Below are 21,459 nucleotides of genomic sequence, written 5' to 3'. Positions count from 1 at the left end.
ACAGCATTACAAGTCTTAATGTTAAACACACTGTTACACAGCACAGCGTTACAAATCTTAATGTTAAACAGTGTTACACTGTTACACAGCACAGCATTACAAATCTTAATGTTAAACAGTGTTACACTGTTACACAGCACAGCATTACAAATCTTAATGTTAAACAGTGTTACACTGTTACACAGCACAGCATTACAAATCTTAATGTTAAACAGTGTTACACTGTTACACAGCACAGCATTACAAGTCTTAATGTTAAACAGTGTTACACAGCACAGCATTACAAGTCTTAATGTTAAACACACTGTTACACAGCACAGCGTTACAAATCTTAATGTTAAACAGTGTTACACTGTTACACAGCACAGCATTACAAGTCTTAATGTTAAACACACTGTTACACAGCACAGCGTTACAAATCTTAATGTTAAACACACTGTTACACAGCACAGCATTACAAGTCTTAATGTTAAACAGTGTTACACTGTTACACAGCACAGCATTACAAGTCTTAATGTTAAACAGTGTTACACTGTTACACAGCACAGCATTACAAGTCTTAATGTTAAACAGTGTTACACTGTTACACAGCACAGCGTTACAAATCTTAATGTTAAACAGTGTTACACTGTTACACAGCACAGCATTACAAGTCTTAATGTTAAACACACTGTTACACAGCACAGCGTTACAAATCTTAATGTTAAACAGTGTTACACTGTTACACAGCACAGCATTACAAGTCTTAATGTTAAACACACTGTTACACAGCACAGCGTTACAAATCTTGATGTTAAACAGTGTTACACTGTTACACAGCACAGCATTACAAATCTTAATGTTAAACAGTGTTACACTGTTACACAGCACAGCATTACAAGTCTTAATGTTAAACAGTGTTACACAGCACAGCATTACAAGTCTTAATGTTAAACACACTGTTACACAGCACAGCGTTACAAATCTTAATGTTAAACAGTGTTACACTGTTACACAGCACAGCATTACAAGTCTTAATGTTAAACACACTGTTACACAGCACAGCGTTACAAATCTTAATGTTAAACACACTGTTACACAGCACAGCATTACAAGTCTTAATGTTAAACAGTGTTACACTGTTACACAGCACAGCATTACAAGTCTTAATGTTAAACAGTGTTACACTGTTACACAGCACAGCATTACAAGTCTTAATGTTAAACAGTGTTACACAGCACAGCATTACAAGTCTTAATGTTAAACAGTGTTACACTGTTACACAGCACAGCATTACAAGTCTTAATGTTAAACACACTGTTACACAGCACAGCGTTACAAATCTTAATGTTAAACAGTGTTACACAGCACAGCGTTACAAGTCTTAATGTTAAACAGTGTTACACAGCACAGCGTTACAAGTCTTAATGTTAAACAGTGTTACACAGCACGTTAAACACTGTTAAATGGCACAATGTTACAAATTACAATGTTAACCCCATTGAACACCAGCGAAGTGTTATAATGTTAAACAATGTGTGTGATTGTGTTTACATGCACACCAACAATTCAGTCATTGTCGGACTTTGGCAGTTATCTGATTGCAGATTAAAGCCCTTCTTGGATCTCAGTTAGATAACTGCAGAAGTCCAACAATGATTGTATTATTGGTGTGCAATTATACCCTTAATTTAATTTCATTCGTTTTTATACCCAAAGAAAAGGGTAGAGAGTGGCTTCCCAGGAAACAGTGAACATTAAATGCTTGTTTCAGCGTGACGCCTCAGTATGTGCAGTACTCCCTGTTAAAAAGGAAACGGTGGTGTGCGTCTTTGCTCTGTTTATAGGCAAAGTTGTGAAGCAATGATAGAGTTGCTTGTAATGTATTTATGAAGAAATCTGATCACCGAGTGACTCATCTAGCCTCATCGTTCTGTCATTAGCGGATTACTGAAGAGATTTTCTGTGGTTATCAGATTACTTTGCACAGGTAAACCTACTCACTGTTCCTCAGCACAGTGTAAACGGCCTTACAGCACTTTCTGTTAACTTTCTGATCCCTGTTCCATTTACTCCAATGAGGCATAGCACTATTTTATCAGCTCCACTTACTGTGTAAGTTAAGTGATACTTTTTTTAATCCCACAAACAGGGAAATTCCACCTCCACATTTAACCCATCCGTGAAGTGAAACACCACATACATACACACTAGTGAATACACACATACTAGGGGGCAGTGAGCACACTTGCCCGGAGCGGTGGGCAGCCCTATCCACCCAGGGGAGCAGTTAGGGGTTAGGTGTCTTGCTCAAGGACACCTCAGTCATGTACTGTCGGCACTGGGGATCAAACCAGCAACCTTCCGGTCACAGGGCCAGTTCCCTAACCTCCAGGCCGTGACTGCCCCCTGTAGGTGCACTCTGTAGTTCTACAGTTACAGACTGTAGTCCATCTGTTTCTCTGATACTCTGTTACCCTGTTCTTCAGTGGTCAGGACCCCCATGGACCCTCACAGAGCAGGTACTGTTTGGGTGGTGGATCATTCTCAGCACTGCAGTAACACTGATGTGGTGGTGGTGTGTCAGTGTGTGTTGTGCTGGTCTGAGTGGATCTGACAGCAGTGCCGCTGGAGCTCTGTGAGGGTCCAAGGGGGTCCTGACCACTGAAGAACAGGGTAACAGAGTATCAGAGAAACAGATGGACTACAGTCTGTAACTGTAGAACTACAGAGTGCAGCTATACAGTAAGTGGAGCTGATAAAGTGGACAGTGAGGGTAGAAACGTGGAGGTGGTCAGAACGTTACGCCTGACCGGCGAATACTCCGACTTAATGTGCCTCGCAAAAGTATTGAGCCTCCTTTAAAGGCATCAGATTACAAGTTACACTTTTATATTTTGTTCTGTTTTGTGCTTTTTATTCACAACTGTCTCTCTTCCTGGTCCGATCAGATCCTGATTCTGGACGTGATCGAAGTGGTCCCAGAGCCAGGGCAGCCCCTCACCAAGAACAAGTTTAAAGTGCTGTATGAGAAGGAGCAGAAGGGACCGGTTACTGCGCTGTGCCACTGCAACGGCTACCTGGTGTCTGCCATCGGACAGAAGGTATAACCATTAGCTGAAAGCTGTCTGATATTCATCACTGCTGTCGGACCAAAACCTTGTATCTCCATTTTTGTTGTTTTTCCATTTTTAACGTAATTAGAAAATAGAAAAGGTCTGGCTCCATTAACTTGGATTAAACATAAATTGCGTTTTTTCCTTCTCCTGTTAAGTTACTGTTTTGGAGATAGAAGGTTTTATATATATATATATATATATATATACATTAAATACGCAGAGTACTGTGTGAAAGTCTGAGGCACCCAAGACACATTTCCTATTTTCACAATTTCTGTTCTGTAGTTTGTGTTTATTTGCTGAGAAAAGTGTTAATATTTGAATAAACTAAATTTGTAGAATATTAAATAGAAAATATAAATAATAAACAGTGATTTTCTGGATGTTGGTGTGGGTGTTGACCCATCTCCAAGCCTCTCCTCCTCAAGGAAGTCCAGTATTATATGTAGTTAAAAAGCAGCTCCTGGTTTGACCAATCAGAGCTCAGTAAATTGAGCTCATGATGTCATTGATGATATTAACGAGTCTCTGTGGCGGCTGTGAAGGTGTCCAGGAAAAATATGGAGCCAAGAAATTCTCGTTACTGTTTATTGTTTTTCTGTTTATCTGAATTATGAATACGACTTTATTCTAATGGTTATTGTGATAAACTCACTGCTGAGGTCAGTTGTTTAAAAATTTGCATAGATGCCTAAAACTATGCGTGTGTGTGTGGATATGTTTATATGCAGTAATGAAATGCAGAACATCTAATGGAAGATTTTTCACTCTTCACAAAAAGCTATAATAGCAGTTCTTCAGTAAAACTGTTTTCTGTCTGTATTAAGTGACCTGACTCTTATTCCAGCTCTTCAGTGAAATAACAAGTCTCTGCCTGCATCTCTGTGTGCAGATCTTCCTGTGGAGTCTGAAGGACAACGACCTGACTGGCATGGCCTTCATAGACACACAGCTCTACATCCATCAGATGTACAGCATTAAGAACTTCATCCTGGCGGCTGACGTGATGAAGAGTATCTCCCTGCTGCGCTATCAGGAGGAGAGCAAGACTCTGTCTCTCGTCAGCAGGGTATAACAGCCTGAAGCAGCCTTTACACACAAACACACCCTGATCTGTAGACTCCTTAAACTGTGTACGAGGCCGTGTCGCGTTCGTAGAGTTATTGTGGTTACAGCCACCAGGGATAGTAAAAACTCCTTTGTTGAAAAGACCGTCGTTTGTTTATGGATTCACTTCATGGAAACTATAGCCAGGCGCTCGTGTTCCCACGCGTGAACAAAGCTGAACTTCTAAAGATTTTGGGTGGCGTGATCCTGCGTTAAAACCACATTTGTTGAGGCCGACATAGATGAAGCTAACCGTGTACGCTTTAGGGTCCTCAGACCACAGCGTCAGGTTTCAGACATCTGACAAAACAGCTTAGGGTCTCGGAGAAAACCCGTCAGCCAGCTCTCGTTCAGTCAGGCTTAGCTTAGCAGCTACAGACACCACTGCACTGGACTGATACACTTCCATTACAGTTTAATGGCCAAATTAAAGTTGTAATGTTTCACCAGTGATGTTCCTGGAAATGTACCTAGATTTACATTTGCATGTATGCATTTGGCAGATGCTCTTACGCTGATGAATATGCAGCAGCTACTGATTTGCTTAGGACTGTAATGGGGTAAACATCCTTTTTATGGCTCTTTGGGGTTCTGTATAGTACCAAAGAGAGAATTATTTGACTTGTAACAGTAGTAGAACCCAAAAAGCTACAGCACGTTCTCCATCAATCTGAAGGACCTTTTTCATGACGCAGAGAACTCTTTAATCATGCAAAGTGTCTTTTGAGTGTCCGTGGTTCTATATAAGGCAAGGCAAGTTTATTTATATAGCACCTTTCAGACACAACGGTCATTCAAAGTGCTTTACAAATGAAAAAATACAGAAAAATGTAATTAATGTAAATAAAATAAAATTTATGTAAATTAAAAAAATTTTAAAAACATAATTAAAACAATACATTTAAAAGAAGTTCATCAAATTTAAAAGGAGATAAAAAATTAGAATAAAAATAAGAAACATGATTAAAACAATAGATATAAAAGAAGTTAAATAAATGAGGATATAAAACCATTTTCTTGACTAAAGAACCCTTGAAGAACCTTCTTTTTGAAGAGTGTCAACCATATTCTCATTTGTAATTTACACCCGTATGAAGCTTTAAGCCACAATCCCTCAGTTTATTTACCCAGTTTCATTGAAGCAGGTGAATGTTTTGGTCTTTCTCAACAGGATGCGAGGCCACTGGAGGTTTACAGTATAGAGTTCATGGTGGACAACAACCAGCTTGGCTTTCTGGGTATGTAAATTAAAGCCACGCACTGTGTATTTATTCAGTAGTGTCAAAGTTGATATAAATCGAATAGTTTAATTAAAAATGACAATTTAACTTTAACAACAGCTTCAACTCCATGAGTAACCAACTCTGTCAAATACAGCTTTTAAACGGCGTGTTCCGTTGATGTCTCTCCTAAAAAATAAAAAAAAAGTCTTCGTTGGAATTTCCTGCTTATGTCTTTGGAGCTTGTGGGTGTGACGTGATCTGAGCTTAAGTGGTTTTGGGCGCAGAGAAGATGGTCCGCACTGGGAATCATGCTTGTTTTTGCTTTTCTGCCATTAAAAAGAGTTTGTTTATTTTCCGTTTGTGAAACAAAGTAGATGTTTATGAGATGATCAAAGTTTTTATCCACTCAGAAGCCACACCTAACATGCTTTTATTTGTATTTTGGTGTGTGAAATGATTGTAGCCTGCAGTGTTTGTGTGGCTGCTGAGTAACTGACATTCAGCCAGTTTACAACCCAGCTGTCAGTGACCGCCGTTAACTCGAGCTCCCACTAGTGAATCCCACAATGTGTTGGTGTTCTTGTGCACTCGTTCCAGTGGGATCTAACTGCTCACCATGTGGCCGTGAGGGACAGAGATGCGGCCTCACTTCTAGCTCTAAAATGCAGGGGTGTGGCTAAAATAAGGCCCCGCCTACAGACTAAAACATGAAAATGTTTTTCAACCAAGTATTTTTAATTTTAAAAATCAGTTCATCCAAAAAAAAAAGGGCAAACATAAGTATCACAAGTGTAAATTTAGGGTTTAGGGTTTGGGACAGACACCTCCCAATAGGGGGAGCCCTATAAATGATATTAAGCTTTAATGCCTTGAGTTTACATAGATCAGAACATAAACATAGATCTGTAAATAAATCTAAGAATTGCGTTCACATTATTTTCTGTTCACATGGTTTTATATTGGATGAGGTGATGAATATATTCTGATGATTATCTTGTCCACTTATAAACACACAGCTTTTGGGTCGAACGGACGGAATTAGAGCATATAAGACAGACGTGATTAATCGTGTTTAACTAATGCAGTTTATCATGATTATTTTTGTTTTTTTAGCAACTTGGTTGTTTATTAATATTGAAAATGTGTGTCGGCCATTAACAGCGTCCCTGAACACCTGTTTCTGTTTCAGTTTCTGACCGAGACAAAAACCTGATGGTGTACATGTACCTCCCGGAAGGTATGGAGGGTTCAACTTAACATGCACATGAGAAAAATCTCCGCTGTCTTCCTGTGAATCTGTGAACCGTCATGAATTCTGACTGTGTGCTGTGTTTGTGCTCTGCTGTTCGCAGCTAAGGAGAGTTTTGGTGGGATGCGTTTGCTGCGGAGGGCAGACTTCAATGTTGGTACCCATGTGAACACGTTCTGGAGGATGCCCTGCCGGGGGATTCTGGACCCCAGCAGCAAGAAGGCTCTCACCTGGGACAATAAACACATCACCTGGTTTGGTGGGTCAATAACGAACACACCAAAGCAAGCAGAGTAGCAGTGGCTGAACACTCAATAATAAAGCTATAAAAGATTCATTGCTTTGAAGCAGCGGTCGGCAACATGCGGCTCTTTTACTGGCCTGTCGCGGCTCCACAGCTGAATCAGATCAGCAGGTAATAATAAAATAATCCTCCTCTACAGTAAAATAAAGCTCTGCTGGTCCTTCAACACAGTTTAACAGTAAATGGTCTTAAACGCTGGAGTTAATGTAGAACTGCTGATTCACCCTTTAACCCTGAAGATCAGTGCAGACGGCTGGTCACCATAGCAACACAGACGACAGTCTCGCCCAGCTAGTAGCTACGAAACGGCAAAGAGAGAGATTTAAGACGGACATCGATAATTTGGAGACGAATGGACTCATCAGTGTTTATAATCACTCCAGCTGGTTTACTGATACGATTAATCTGCAGTGAGAAACGGACAAAGTCGCAAAAGCTGAAGTCGCTTCTCATTCGCCAGCTTCTTGTTCGAATTGTCCCGTTCCACCTTAAATGGTGCAGCAGTGACATTCTGACATTTAAGGTGGAACGAGAAAATTCAAACACGAAGCAACTTCAGCCTCACAAAATCTCAAACGTTGAGAGACGTTTAACAGGAAGAGTTTCCTGCTGGAGATGTGGGAAAAGCGGCTATAGCTGAGCTGAAGTTTAAAGCAGAGCAAAGTGAGTTATACTTTTAGTCTAAACACACACTGAGACAGATTTAGAGCAACGATGGCAAAATGGACATAAAATATTGCAGCTTCCAAGGAGGTTTGATTCTTCATTGAAAGGACGAAATGACTCTTCGTAAAGTTTTTTTGAATGTTCCTATACAGAACCATTTCTTGACTAATGAACCCATGAAGAACTCTTTTTGGTACTATATAGAACTCTCTTTGCTTAGCGTAGGGTTTGATTCCACACTTGGGCAAAATGTGTCCTCGCTGTTCATGTGTCCCATTTTCTTTACACTTACCTCGTCCTGTTTATTTAACAATACACGGTAATTAACGTTGTTTTATGATGTAAATGTGACCGATTTGGACAAATAGCAGATTTTCATCTGCCAATGTGGAGCCACACACAAAAAGCCACAAGGAGGAATTAAACAACTGAACTAACTCAATAAAGACAAACTACTAAGTTAAACACACATTAAACAGACGTCACACATACTAAATAGTTTAGCACTGATTTATGAGTATACTGAACATGTAATACACTAAGATGTGTATGTTGACCCTTGGCTGTCCATTAAGGATGTATTTAGTATTTTCTGAATGAACCAGTGGTTCTCCGTTGGTTGATCCTCCTGTTTCTCATGCAGCCACTCTGGATGGAGGGGTTGGTCTGCTGTTGCCCATGCAGGAGAAGACGTACCGCAGGCTGCTGATGTTACAGAACGCCCTGACCACCATGCTGCCGCACCACGCTGGCCTCAACCCCAAAGCCTTCAGGTACACAGCGAGAATACCTGCCCTCTCCTCATACAGACTTGGCTCCATGTTGAATGGATGTGGATTGGCAGGACTAAAACCTTTTTCTACTGACTAACCCACAGCTTTGGGTCCAGGACCTGCAGCAGCAACTTTACAAATAGATTATCCGTCAGTGTATTGAGTGTCAAGTTAGGGATATTCCACACTGCAATGGCATTTTAGGGCCACCGCTAATAAAAAATAGTAGACTTTGAGAATAAAGTCGTAATATTTTGAGAAAAAAGTTGTAAGGTATGATATTGAGTCATAATATTTCCAGAAAAAGTCATATAATTGACATTAAAGTGGCATTAATACCAGGGAAGGTTTCAATATTGTGGCCAAAGTCTTTGTAATGGGAAGCAGCGCCTCCTGGTGTTAAATGAGGGGTGTTGAGTTGGTGGAGCTGCACTTTCATATCAATTCCCCATAAAGAGACACTCAGCCTCCCCGTCTCTGCTGCTCATCAGCACCAGCCTGGTATTAGTGTAAGAACTGGCTGTTTATCTGGAGTAAAGAGCTGGGCGGACTCGGAGGAAAGTGTGTTTATCTAGAATAAAGAGCCAGACGGACTCGGAGGAAACCGCGTTTATCTAGAATAAAGAGCCGGACGGACTCGGAGGAAAGCATGTTTATCTAGAATAAAGAGCCAGACGGACTCGGAGGAAAGCGTGTTTATCTAGAACAAAGAGCCAGACGAACTCGGAGGAAAGCGTGTTTATCTAGAATAAAGAGCGAGACGGACTTGGAGGAAAGCGCGTTTATCTAGAATAAAGAGCGAGACGGACTCGGAGGAAAGCGCGTTTATCTAGAATAAAGAGCCGGACGGACTCGGAGGAAAGTGTGTTTATCTAGAATAAAGAGCCAGACGGACTCGGAGGAAAGCGCGTTTATCTAGAATAAAGAGCCGGACGGACTCGGAGGAAAGCATGTTTATCTAGAATAAAGAGCCAGACGGACTCGGAGGAAAGCGTGTTTATCTAGAACAAAGAGCCAGACGAACTCGGAGGAAAGCGTGTTTATCTAGAATAAAGAGCGAGACGGACTCGGAGGAAAGCGCGTTTATCTAGAATAAAGAGCGAGACGGACTCGGAGGAAAGCGCGTTTAGAATAAAGAGCCGGACGGACTCGGAGGAAAGTGTGTTTATCTAGAATAAAGAGCCAGACGGACTCGGAGGAAAGCGCGTTTATCTAGAATAAAGAGCCGGACGGACTCGGAGGAAAGCGCGTTTATCTAGAATAAAGAGCCGGACGGACTCGGAGGAAAGCGCGTTTATCTAGAATAAAGAGCCGGACGGACTCGGAGGAAAGTGTGTTTATCTAGAATAAAGAGCCAGACGGACTCGGAGGAAAGCGCGTTTATCTAGAATAAAGAGCCGGACGGACTCGGAGGAAAGCATGTTTATTTAGAATAAAGAGCCGGACGGACTCGGAGGAAAGCGCGTTTATCTAGAATAAAGAGCCAGACGGACTCGGAGGAAAGCGCGTTTATCTAGAATAAAGAGCCGGACGGACTCGGAGGAAAGCGTGTTTATCTAGAACAAAGAGCCAGACGAACTCGGAGGAAAGCGTGTTTATCTAGAATAAAGAGCGAGACGGACTCGGAGGAAAGCGCGTTTATCTAGAATAAAGAGCGAGACGGACTCAGAGGAATGCGGGTTTATCTAGAATAAAGAGCCGGACGGACTCGGAGGAAAGCGCGTTTATCTAGAATAAAGAGCCGGACGGACTCGGAGGAAAGCGCGTTTATCTAGAACAAAGAGCCGGACGAACTCGGAGGAAAGCAAGTTTATCTAGAATAAAGAGCCGGACGGACTCGGAGGAAAGCGCGTTTATCTAGAATAAAGAGCCGGACGGACTCGGAGGAAAGCGCGTTTATCTACAATAAAGAGCCGGACGGACTCGGAGGAAACTGTTTATCTAGAATAACGAGCCGGACGGACTCGGAGGAAAGCGTGTTTATCTAGATTAAGAGCTAGAAGACTCTGAGGAAACCGTCCGTCTGTGCTGTTGAAGGAGAACCTCAGGCAGGGTGGTCTACATGGCTGTCGGGGCTTCATCTCCCCCCAAAGAGGGCATGAAGTTTCAGACAGTGAGGATGATCAAACTGATCCACAGAGAGACGGGAGTGAGTGGAGCTCTGCCGCCAGGACAGCAACCGAGACCCCAGCGCAGTATAAAAGCCCCCCTGCAGTTAGTCCCCTTGGAGTTGGACCACTTTGTCCTCCATATATTGCGACTTTCTTCTGGAAACATTAGAGAACTTTATTCTGTGTTGAGCTCCCATTTACAATGTTGAGCTCCTTCATCCGTGTCGTCTGTCTGTCGTTCAGAATGCTGCACACTGACCGGCGGACGCTGCAGAACGCGGTGAGGAATATTCTGGACGGAGAGCTGCTGAATAAATACCTCTACCTGAGCACCATGGAGCGCAGCGAACTGGCCAAGAAGATCGGCACCACCTCCGACATCGTAAGTACCATCCTGCTCCAGAGCCACAGCTTGGAGAACTTTGGAACTTAGATTGTGGTGTTTGGTCAATATTTCCAGTACTTTTCCAGAACCGGATCATAAATGTATGATATTATAAATGCTGAACAATATTCTGTCTTTATTAACAGGATTAAGACGTGACATCACTTTTGAAATGCATCAGACATTATGGGCATTGTTATTCTGAATCGTGTCATTTTAGAATGGTCTGCAGCTCTGGTCATGATTTTGGGTCCATCTGTCCATCCATCTTTCCATCCATCTTTCCATCCATCCAGTCTAACCATCCACTATCTATTCACCCATTCCATATCTGTCCAATCGGTCTTTCTATCCATCCTGTCAGTCTATCCATTCATCCATCTATCTTTCCATCCATATGTCCAGTCCATCCATCAATCCAACCATCCCATCCAATCTCTTTCCATACATCCAATCAATGTATCCATCCAATCACCCATCCTTCCAGTCTGTCCATTCCATTCTATCCATCTTTCCCATCCTTACAGTTTAACCATCTACCAACCCATTTTTCCATCCATGCACGCATCAATCAATCCAATCTATCCGTCCATCCCTCATCTAATTGTACAGCTTCTTAACATGTGAAGCTGCCAGACTGTTATATTAATTTCTATGTTTGATGCCAAACAGCTTCTATATGATCAAAAACATCGATTCTGGACTTGGTACCAACATTAACCTCGTAGCTCCAGTGTAAAACGAAGCCAGTGTCTCGGTTGATCGGCTACATTTGGAGTCAAAGGGCTGAACTGTGTAAAATGTATGAATTAATTTTAACACTAGGTGAGTAGTAAGGCCCAGTGGCCAGTCGTGGTAATAGGAGCTGGTCCTGACCGTTGGACACGGCGCTCTGATACTAGCTGACCGTGTTTGGAGCAGAGATGATCTTTTTCTTGATTACAGATTTTGGAGGATCTGCTGGAGATCGACCGAGTCACCGCTCACTTCTGAGAACCCTGTTCACTCTCCATGACCTCACCAGCTCACGACCACCAGCGCTCCCATCACACGGACTGAATGTTTTTAATTCCACTTTTTTTTGGGAATGTTTTGTGTTGATGGCATTACAGGATCGTGTTCCGTAGGAATTAGAATATTTTATATGGCAAATAAAGTTTTCATAATTTAAACTGAATGTGTTCCCGTTTGTTAAACGCAGGCACCAAAGCAAACGGACTAAACTCGAAATGTTTCATCTGTAGGAGAAGCTTAAGAGGAGGAACAGTACATGAAGGTCAATAATTCACAATGTAAAAATGGATATTTCTTTAATATTAAGAATCCAAAACAATCCATGCTCAGTAAAACCCTCAATAGCCTCCAGTCACCATAGAAACCAGTCAATCTATAAACATAAAAGCCAGCACAGTCGGTGTTAAAGCGCAGCATCAGGTCTATTAAATATGCATATTTTAAAACTCTTCACATCCCCTTCATTACACAAACTGCACTGTGGAATAAAGACATTGTCTTAGATATAATACACAAATTATTCTGTAATATTTGCATTATAAGATTAAATAGATTTTCTAAAATAACTACATGGAATTACAGAGAAATGAACCACTATTTCACCATCAGTTTAAACCAAATCTGTGACATCTTAAAACATGACTACATTTTTTTGGTAAACTGCAGTATTGACAGAATGAGGTTACCATGGAAACTATACCATGATGTTTGTTTCCAAATATCTTTGAATGCAGTGGTGAAAAATGAGAGAGATCAAAAATCATTTAAAAACATAAACGTCAATTCCACCAGTTTCCCCAAATTTCTGCACGATTAAACTGTTGAGGGTCACTGAGAGAGCGGTGTGGTGGGAAACGCTCCGTTCTAGATAAACTAACCGAGTCAGAACTGTTCACAGTGGTGGTGATGGGAACCAGACGTCCCCCTCTAAAAGCTCCTCACAGAAAGTTCCTACATGAGCTGGTTCTGAATTCACTGCCTGATGACTGAGACGCTGTTTTATGAGAGTTTAGAGAACTTCAACTCCGTTCATGGTGGAGGGAGACATGCAGGGCGCTGTGCGGCAAAATAGTCCCCAGAGAAAACTCATTATTCCAGATTTTCCACTGTTTTCCATCATCAACATTCCATATAAACTCAGAAGACTTGTGTAGGTTCTCTGGTGGTTCTGGATGGTAAATAAAGTGTCTATATCGGTGTTGTAGTCATGGCGACGCCTGGTTCCCATCACCACCACTGTAAAGACGTCTGAACCGTTTCACACCAAACCCTCTGAACCCCTGTTTACGTCTTAAACACTGAACTGTATGACAAAATAATATTAAAGCTGAATTATGCTGGTGCTGTGATTTTCATAAAATTACACTGCACAATATTTCATCTTTAATCTTCCAGATAATTTGGTGATAACAGCTACATTTTGTTTGTATCGTGTTGATATTTAGCTGTAGCTTTTATCAGAGAAATGTAAACAGCGTGGTGGCGCGGTCCTGCAGATGCTCTGGCTGTGTCCCAAATCAACTCGTGTGCTCCGTATGGAGTTGACACATGAAGACTGTAACAGTACTTAAAATGTCACCTACACCCTAAATAATAATAATAATAACAATAATTTTCCTTTAATTTGAATAATGTTTAGGTCGGTGCTGAAGTTAAGGCTGTAATATTAACTGATTTTGTATCAAAAGTTTTCAGTGGGAAAATTGAACCTAATGACTTTTTATATTTACTTGGGAATGTTGAGTTGTGAATTAGGCCAATCAGAACCAGCCAAACATCCATGTGCTGTGACATCACAACCATGACTAACTGGCAGTCCAGCTCACTGCATTCAGCTAGAAAAAGTGGATTTGCTGAGCCTGCCCATACCTTCACACGTCTGACACGCCCGACTCAGCAGGCCATTAAGAAAACCTCCAGAAGCTGCACCAGCTGTGTGAGACGCCCCCCAGACCGGGACTGAGAAGCACTGCAGTAGTGTGGATTTGATTTAGTTGGTTGCCGTTTGTTTTCATTCAAATCTGATTGCTGTCTCAACTATTAAGACTTGGCCACGTGTTTCAAACGAGCAGTCAATCAACCCAGTAATCACATTTCCCACGGCGCCCTCATGGTGGCGTCTGAATCTGAATTTCCTGTTGTAATTTTTTGTGAACACAGTGACTCTCAATCCCCTCTGACTGCACGTCTGTGCTCCCCGCGCTGCGCCTCTGCACCGCATGCGGCCTCCCAGTGTCTCCTCGTGACTCCAGGCCGCGAGAGAGCGGCGTGTACCTGCAGCGCGGGGTTATTTCAGGTACTGGTAGACATCCGGGTCCACAGTAATGACCCCGCAGTAGGAGAGCAGCCGCAGCAGCGAGCGAGTGAGGCTCATCATCGCCATCTCTGACCTGCACAAACAGAGAGGACAGAAATACAGGCCAGTTAATGCAGACCAGTCACAGTAATGACCATGAAATACTCCTGACCAGCTCACAGAAACTTATTACTGTGTGCAGCATCACATGAGTAACTCATAGTAGATACTGAACAATTCATTCATAATAGATACTGAATAATTTATAGTAAATACTGAATAATTCATTTATAGTAGATGATATAGTAGATTTACAGTAGACTGGATAATTCATAGTCGATAGTGAATGATTCATAGTAATTACTGAATAACTCATTTATACTAGATACTGAATAATTCCTAGTAGATATTGAACAATTCATTTAAAGTAGATAACGAATAATTCATAGTAGATACTGAATTATTTATAGTAGATACTGATTCATAGTAAATACTGAATAATTAATAGTAAATACAATCATTTATAGTAGATACTGAATAATTCATAAAAAGTACTGAATAATTTATAGTAAATACTGAATAATTAATTTATAGTAGATACTGAATAATTCATATTAAAAAACAGTAGTTGCTAAAAAATTTACAGTAGTTACTAAATACTGAGTCTTAATATGAAATACTGGAAAGATGATAAAATCACGATGTAATAACTAGCTCACTGAAACTGGAAAGAGCAGATCCTAAACTTTCAGTCCACACCACACCTGTGCTGGAAAGTAGACAGTAATTAATTACGACGTTGCATCGCTTTGCATCCTTAACATTTTCCGTGCTTTTGTCACTTTTGACACTGAAACAGAAACAAGTCAGAAGCTCATACAGAATGGAAACTGACTGATAACATAATTCATTAACGTATTTAATTGATTATCACTTTTATTAGTACGGTACTTAAAACACAGGTAATCATCATCAGCAGTTGGAGTTTAAATGTACTTAAACCGGTGTTATTACTTTACAAATCAGCAGTAAATGTTAACGTTTGAGTAGCGTTAGCAAACTCTGCATAAACAGCTTGGTCTTTATTTCTCAAATTACAGTTGGACACAGTCAAATCTGGTCTGAAAAATGCCCGATTTGCAGTTAAATAACCAAAACTACTATCATCATCCATAATATCAGTAATAACAGTTAAAAAATAACAGTACTAATGTTTGTGCACCCTTGTTTGTGTATCCTTGTACTAAGGCACTCATGGCTGAACAAATGCTGGGAATCTATATTCCATAGTAAATAAGTGCCGTACAAAAAACTCCAGAGCAGTGAAATCAGCACTCGTTTAATAGAGCTTGGGTGAATTAGAGGCGTATATCCCAGATTTCTGTTGGGGTTTGTTGTTAACCACGTTTACCTTAAAGCACATTCAAACTTGAGGTTCTCCCAGAAGCTCCAGACCCAGCGGAGGATCCTCAGGGAGGGCAGGACGGCAGCATCGTCCGCCCGGGTTTTACCCCAACCCCGAACGGCACTGACACACAGAGACACGCACAAGAGATGACAATCATTCTCTGTTCAGGAGCTTCCAACACATCCTCTCCAGCAGAAGAGAGCTGCTCTGAATCTCCTGTACTGGGTATAACGGACACCACGGGAACTGGAACTAGTTCAACACCAGTCGAGCGTACTGGTGTTTTCTGAAACTGAATGAATTGAGAAGTTCATTTTGGACACTACTACCATTCGTCTGATTTACATCCAACTGTAAGTATTCTTTCAGACCAAAATGAGGCCAGGACAAAATTCCTGATCCCAAAATCTAGCACAGCCTTCAGCATGGACAGCTGCTTACACACGTCCTGTAACCCTGAGACTGATCACTAAACCTTTCCAAATCTGCTTCATTACTACAGAACACAGAGTAGATGCTGAGAAAGTCATAGTACTTACTGAATAATTCAAACGAGATACTGAATAATTAATTACGGTTAATGAACAATTCATAGTATATACTGAATAATTACAGTTAATAAATAGTTCACAGTAGAAACTGAATAGTAGTTATGAATAATTCACAGAAAAGAGTGAACAATTAATTAGTTCATAGTAGAGGAACTAGAAAAAATAACAGTAAATATTGAACAATTAATTGCACACAATGAATAATTCATTAGAAACTAAACAATTCTTAGTGTAGTGTACACCGAATATTTAATTACAGTTAATGAATCAGTAGAAACGGAATAATCTATAGTAGTTATGAATAACCCATAGTAAATAGTGAATAATCACAGGTCATGAATAATTCATAGTAGTTATGAATAACCCATAGTAAATAGTGAATAATCACAGGTCATGAATAATTCATAGTAGTTATGAATAACCCATAGTAAATAGTGAATAATCACAGGTCATGAATAATTCATAGTAGTTATGAATAACTCATAGTAAATAGTGAATAATCACAGGTCATGAATAATTCATAGTAGAAAAAAATAATTAATTGCAGTTACTAATAATTCATAGTAGACACTGAATAAGTAATTACTGTTATTAAACAACCGTAGATACTGAACAATTCATAGTAGATACTGAACAATTCATATGAAATAACTTCTAGTTAAAATGAACAACTGGATAACAAGTCTGCGATTTTAAGGTTTAGTTTAAAGTGTTTAGGCCTACTTTTTGGTTTCAGCTCATTTGATAAGAAGTACAAGAGGTGGCGGTAAATTCAGCCAAACTCTTTCCTGAGGCGTCGGTCTCTCACCACTTGGCCATGACGAAGTATCGGTCGACGGGCGCTCCGAGGGTGATGTTGATGCAGCGGACCGTGTTGATGTTGCGGAACACCAGCAGCATGGGCCGCGGCAGAGACTTCAGCACCTGCATGATGCTGTCGAAGTGATGGACGGCCATGTCCCGCATGTACGACGTCTCCTCTCGGCTCAGGATGTTTCCCAGGGTCAGCTCACGCATGCTGATCGGCCGCTGCAGGAGCATCTCGCAGAACAGGAAGTAATCTGGAACAAACCAGCGGCGGAGAATAAACCATGATTTTAGCACTGGAGCTACAAGGCTAATGTAGCTAACAAGGAATGGAAGCCAGTACAAATATCAAAATCACTACAGGAAAGTTTGTTCACTCCGCAACCATCTCTGTAACGCCACCAGGCAGTTATTCCCAGACCTAAAAGACGAGACTTTCTCTCTCTGAATGACGAGAGACCAAAACACTCAAAATACTGTTTACAAAATATTTGATGTCCCCGGTTAAAGAACCTCATAAATAACTCGTTCTTGCACAAATCTCCACAACCATTTTGTCTCCTCCTCCTTTGTAACATCTCTGCAAATATTCATGGCTAAATGTTCACATGTGGCACACTATAAACGAAGAAACACAAAAAAGGAGAGACCGGAACTCAGACGGCAGCTAATGGTTTTAGCTCTGTAATACGGACTGCGCTGTAAAGCTGCTTTGTGACAACACCTGCTGTAAAAAGCTCTATATATATATATATATATATATATATATATATGGTTGGTTAGTGTAGTGGGTAACACCTCTGCCTTCTACACTGTAGACTGGGGTTCAGTCCCCACCTGGGTAACCACCCTACACTATACCAATAAGGGTCCTTCGGCAAGACTCCTAACACCACCTTGGCCTACCTGTGTAAAATGATCAAATTGTGAGTCGCTCTGGATCAGAGCGTCAGCCAAATGCCGTAAAGGTAAATGTAACCACATAACTAAGTCTATCAGAGAGACGGAACAACTGACAGGTGCGTGAATGTTTAGCCGTGCAGTTAGCACCGTGCTAATTGGTGGGTATAAGTTCTTGTCAGTGTTAGTGTGTATTTGTACGCAGTTCATATTTCAGCTCAGTTTAGATGCAGCGACGCTCAATATTTCAGATGTGACTCAGATTTACATAAATCTCCAATTATTGATCTCAATTACTTCAGCTGATCGCAGTTATCTGAGCTGAAACGACCAGTAGTTTGCCGAACGGTCACTTCAACAGTCAGCAGAGCATAATTAGTAGCTCCTACATAATGCACTAATGAACACTGTTGAGCTCAGGTGAGTGAGGCTAACCTTTGACCCCGAGGTCATTAGAGTATCTCTTCATGCCAGCTTCGTCTCGAAGGATTATAGAACGCCACAGCTGGCACAGCGCCACTCGGTCACTTTTTAGGGGGAAAAAAGATCCATTCTGATAAATGACCACAGAAATCTGATACATCATTCATTATCTACACTGGTCAGGCGTAACGTTCTGACCACCTCCTCGTTTCTATGCTCACTGTCCACTTTATCAGCTCCACTTACTGTATAGCTGCACTCTGTAGTTCTACAGTTACAGACTGTAGTCCATCTGTTTCTCTGATACTCTGTTACCCTGTTCTTCAGTGGTCAGGACCCCCATGGACCCTCACAGAGCAGGTACTGTTTGGGTGGTGGGTCATTCTCAGCACTGCAGTAACACTGACGTGGTGGTGGTGTGTTGGTGTGTGTTGCGTTGGTCTGAGTGGATCAGACACAGCAGTGCAACTGGAGTTTTAAACACTGTGTCCACTCACTGTCCACTCTATTAGACACTCTTACCTTGTCGGTCCACCTTGTAGATGTAAAGTCAGAGACGACAGCTCATCTGCTGCTGCACAGTTTGTGTTGGTCATCCTCTCGTCCTTCATCAGTGGTCACAGGACGCTGCTCTATTCTCAGTCCAGCAGCGACACTGAGGTATTTAAAAACTCCAACTGCACTGCTGTGTCTGATCCACTCATACCAGCACAACACACCCTAAAACACCACCACCACATCAGTGTTACTGCAGTGCTGAGAATGATCAGTAACTGCTCTGTGAGGGTCCGTGGGGGTCCTGACCACTGCAGAACAGGGTAACAGAGTATCAGAGAAACAGATGGACTACAGTCTGTAACTGTAGAACTACAGAGTGCAGCTATACAGTAAGTGGAGCTGATAAAGTGGACAGTGAGCGTAGAAACGAGGAGGTGGTCATAATGTTACGCCTGACCGGTGTATTTATGCACTTATAAAATGTCGGCTCTCACCTTTTGCTGAGGTGTTCGTAGAGTCCGTGATCTAAGAGAACCAGCTCTGCCTTCTTATCAGGACCCCTGCGCACCAGCACTGAAACAGAGCACACCAGCGCACTGTAATCAGAGCAGATCGGCTTTAAAACAGCGGGTTAAAGGATCCATACCCCACTTTATTTATATATTTTGCCCCTGATGTCCATGTAACATTTGTGTGGTTTTATGTAACAAAAACAGTCATAATTCCTTTCTATATGACCATTTTCCCACCCCTCTTTACCCTTTAAACAGGCTGTTTTTGTTCCTGCACCTTACAGACTGTTCTATGTAAATTAGCTCTGTTCCGACTGGCTGCTCTGTATTGTGCCTCATTCAAAAAAAGCAGTCTGGGCTGAGATACTGAACATGAAATCTCCAGCCATTCCTTTTGGATGTCTGGAAGGGCAGTCATGTAAATGTGTCCATGGCTGTGACATCACAACATTGAGGAGGGCTGCTTTGGGCCCAGTCCCATTAACTTCTTTTTAGCCCTTCCCCTTATTTTCAAGCGTCACCTTAACCCCTTGGAACCGAGTTACAGGGTAGTGGTTGAAATCAAATAAAAAGGTGACCCGGCCCAACTTCAGTAACAGCAGAGGAGGGCAAAGTTCAGCTCCTCACTGCTGGGCTTTAGTTACATTTAGGGGCCATCTGCCTTCAAAGAGGGGGCAATTATTTATCACCCCCCCCTAATTCTTCAGTGATATGAAGCTGAAGTCGGGGATTCACAAAATTCTCGTTTAAATTTTCCCATTCCACCTTAAAAGGAGCAGCAATTACATTCTGGCGCTTCAGGCGTCTGAACTGCTGGACTATTTAAAGTGGAACAGGGAAATTAGCGAGCTATCTACCGAAACATTAGCAAGCTACTGGCATTTTTTTATGCTTGTTATGAAGAAAAGGACGAAAATCCACTGAAACAACACTAAACTAAGATAAAACAACGGTTACTGTAATTTTAACAGAGAATTTCTCACATTTGTGGGTTTCTTTTGGCTCCATCTTGTCGGTTTTTCAGTCCCCCCCCCATATCTCTGTTTGGAGTCTCTGAAAAAGAGACTCCAAACAGTCCCGTTTACGCTCTCTGTGTAAACACTCCCACTGGAAACGCTCTCCCTGGAAACTCACACTGTCAACGCTCTCTCCTTAACTGCTCCCTGTAAACGCTCTCTCTGTAAACACTCTCTCTGTAAACGCTCTGCCTGTAAACGCTCTGCCTGTAAACGCTCTCTCTGTAAAAGCTCTGCCTGTAAACGCTCTCTCTGTAAACGCTCTCTCTGTAAACGCTCTCTCTGTAAACGCTCTGCCTGTAAACGCTCTGCCTGTAAACGCTCTGCCTGTAAACGCTCTCTCTGTAAACGCTCTCTCTGTAAACGCTCTGCCTGTAAACGCTCTCTCTGTAAACGCTCTCTCTGTAAACGCTCTGCCTGTAAACGCTTTCTCTGTAAACGCTTTCTCTGTAAACGCTCTCCCTGTAAACGCTCTCTCTGTAAACGCTCTGCCTGTAAACGCTCTGCCTGTAAATGCTTTCTCTGTAAACGCTTTCTCTGTAAAACGCTCTCCCTGTAAACGCTCTCTCTGTAAACGCTCTGCCTGTAAACGCTCTCTCTGTAAACGCGCTCTCTGTAAACGCTCTGCCTGTAAACGCTCTGCCTGTAAACGCTCTCTCTGTAAACGCTCTCTCTGTAAACGCTCTGCCTGTAAACGCTTTCTCTGTAAACGCTTTCTCTGTAAACGCTCTCCCTGTAAACGCTCTCTCTGTAAACGCTCTGCCTGTAAACGCTCTCTCTGTAAACGCTCTCTCTGTAAACGCTCTCTCTGTAAACGCGCTCTCTGTAAACGCGCTCTCTGTAAACGCTCTGCCTGTAAACGCTCACCCTGTAAACGCTCTCTCTGTAAACGCTCTGCCTGTAAACGCTCAGCCTGTAAACGCTCTGCCTGTAAACGCTCTCTCTGTAAACGCTCTCTCTGTAAACGCTCTCTCTGTAAACGCTCTCCCTGTAAACGCTCTCCCTGTAAACGCTCTCCCTGTAAACGCTCTCTCTGTAAACGCTCTCTCTGTAAACGCTCTCTCTGTAAACGCTCTCTCTGTAAACGCTCTCCCTGTAAACGCTTTCTCTGTAAACGC

The 21,459-nt window shown here is 41.9% G+C and overlaps 2 protein-coding genes across 4 annotated transcripts in view; one reads left to right on the top strand and one right to left on the bottom strand.

Annotated features, from left to right (window-relative positions):
- cpsf1 (cleavage and polyadenylation specific factor 1) overlaps window positions 1-12,088 on the top strand; it is a 54,583-nt gene extending 42,495 nt beyond the window's left edge. For all 3 annotated transcript variants that reach the window (XM_037535485.1, XM_037535486.1, XM_037535483.1), the window contains exons 31-38: window positions 2,931-3,083; window positions 3,991-4,167; window positions 5,377-5,443; window positions 6,618-6,665; window positions 6,781-6,936; window positions 8,291-8,420; window positions 10,775-10,913; window positions 11,862-12,088. In XM_037535485.1, the coding sequence (XP_037391382.1) occupies window positions 2,931-3,083; window positions 3,991-4,167; window positions 5,377-5,443; window positions 6,618-6,665; window positions 6,781-6,936; window positions 8,291-8,420; window positions 10,775-10,913; window positions 11,862-11,909 (918 nt within the window). In that variant the 3' untranslated portion in view covers window positions 11,910-12,088. The remainder of the gene's footprint in view (window positions 1-2,930; window positions 3,084-3,990; window positions 4,168-5,376; window positions 5,444-6,617; window positions 6,666-6,780; window positions 6,937-8,290; window positions 8,421-10,774; window positions 10,914-11,861) is intronic.
- A 997-nt stretch (window positions 12,089-13,085) lies between these two features.
- Window positions 13,086-21,459, bottom strand: part of adck5 (aarF domain containing kinase 5) — a 31,158-nt gene continuing 22,784 nt past the window's right edge. Inside the window, exons 11-15 of the mRNA XM_037535380.1 lie at window positions 19,308-19,386; window positions 18,328-18,419; window positions 16,994-17,246; window positions 15,638-15,754; window positions 13,086-14,320 (exon numbers count right to left, since the gene is read on the bottom strand). Coding sequence (XP_037391277.1) covers window positions 14,218-14,320; window positions 15,638-15,754; window positions 16,994-17,246; window positions 18,328-18,419; window positions 19,308-19,386 — 644 coding nt within the window. The 3' untranslated portion in view covers window positions 13,086-14,217. The remainder of the gene's footprint in view (window positions 14,321-15,637; window positions 15,755-16,993; window positions 17,247-18,327; window positions 18,420-19,307; window positions 19,387-21,459) is intronic.

The sequence above is a fragment of the Pygocentrus nattereri genome, chromosome 27 (genome assembly GCF_015220715.1).
Source record: "Pygocentrus nattereri isolate fPygNat1 chromosome 27, fPygNat1.pri, whole genome shotgun sequence".
Taxonomy (NCBI): Eukaryota; Metazoa; Chordata; class Actinopteri; order Characiformes; family Serrasalmidae; genus Pygocentrus; species Pygocentrus nattereri.
Note: the sequence above shows the minus strand (reverse complement) of the source record. Positions and strands in the feature narration are given on the sequence as shown.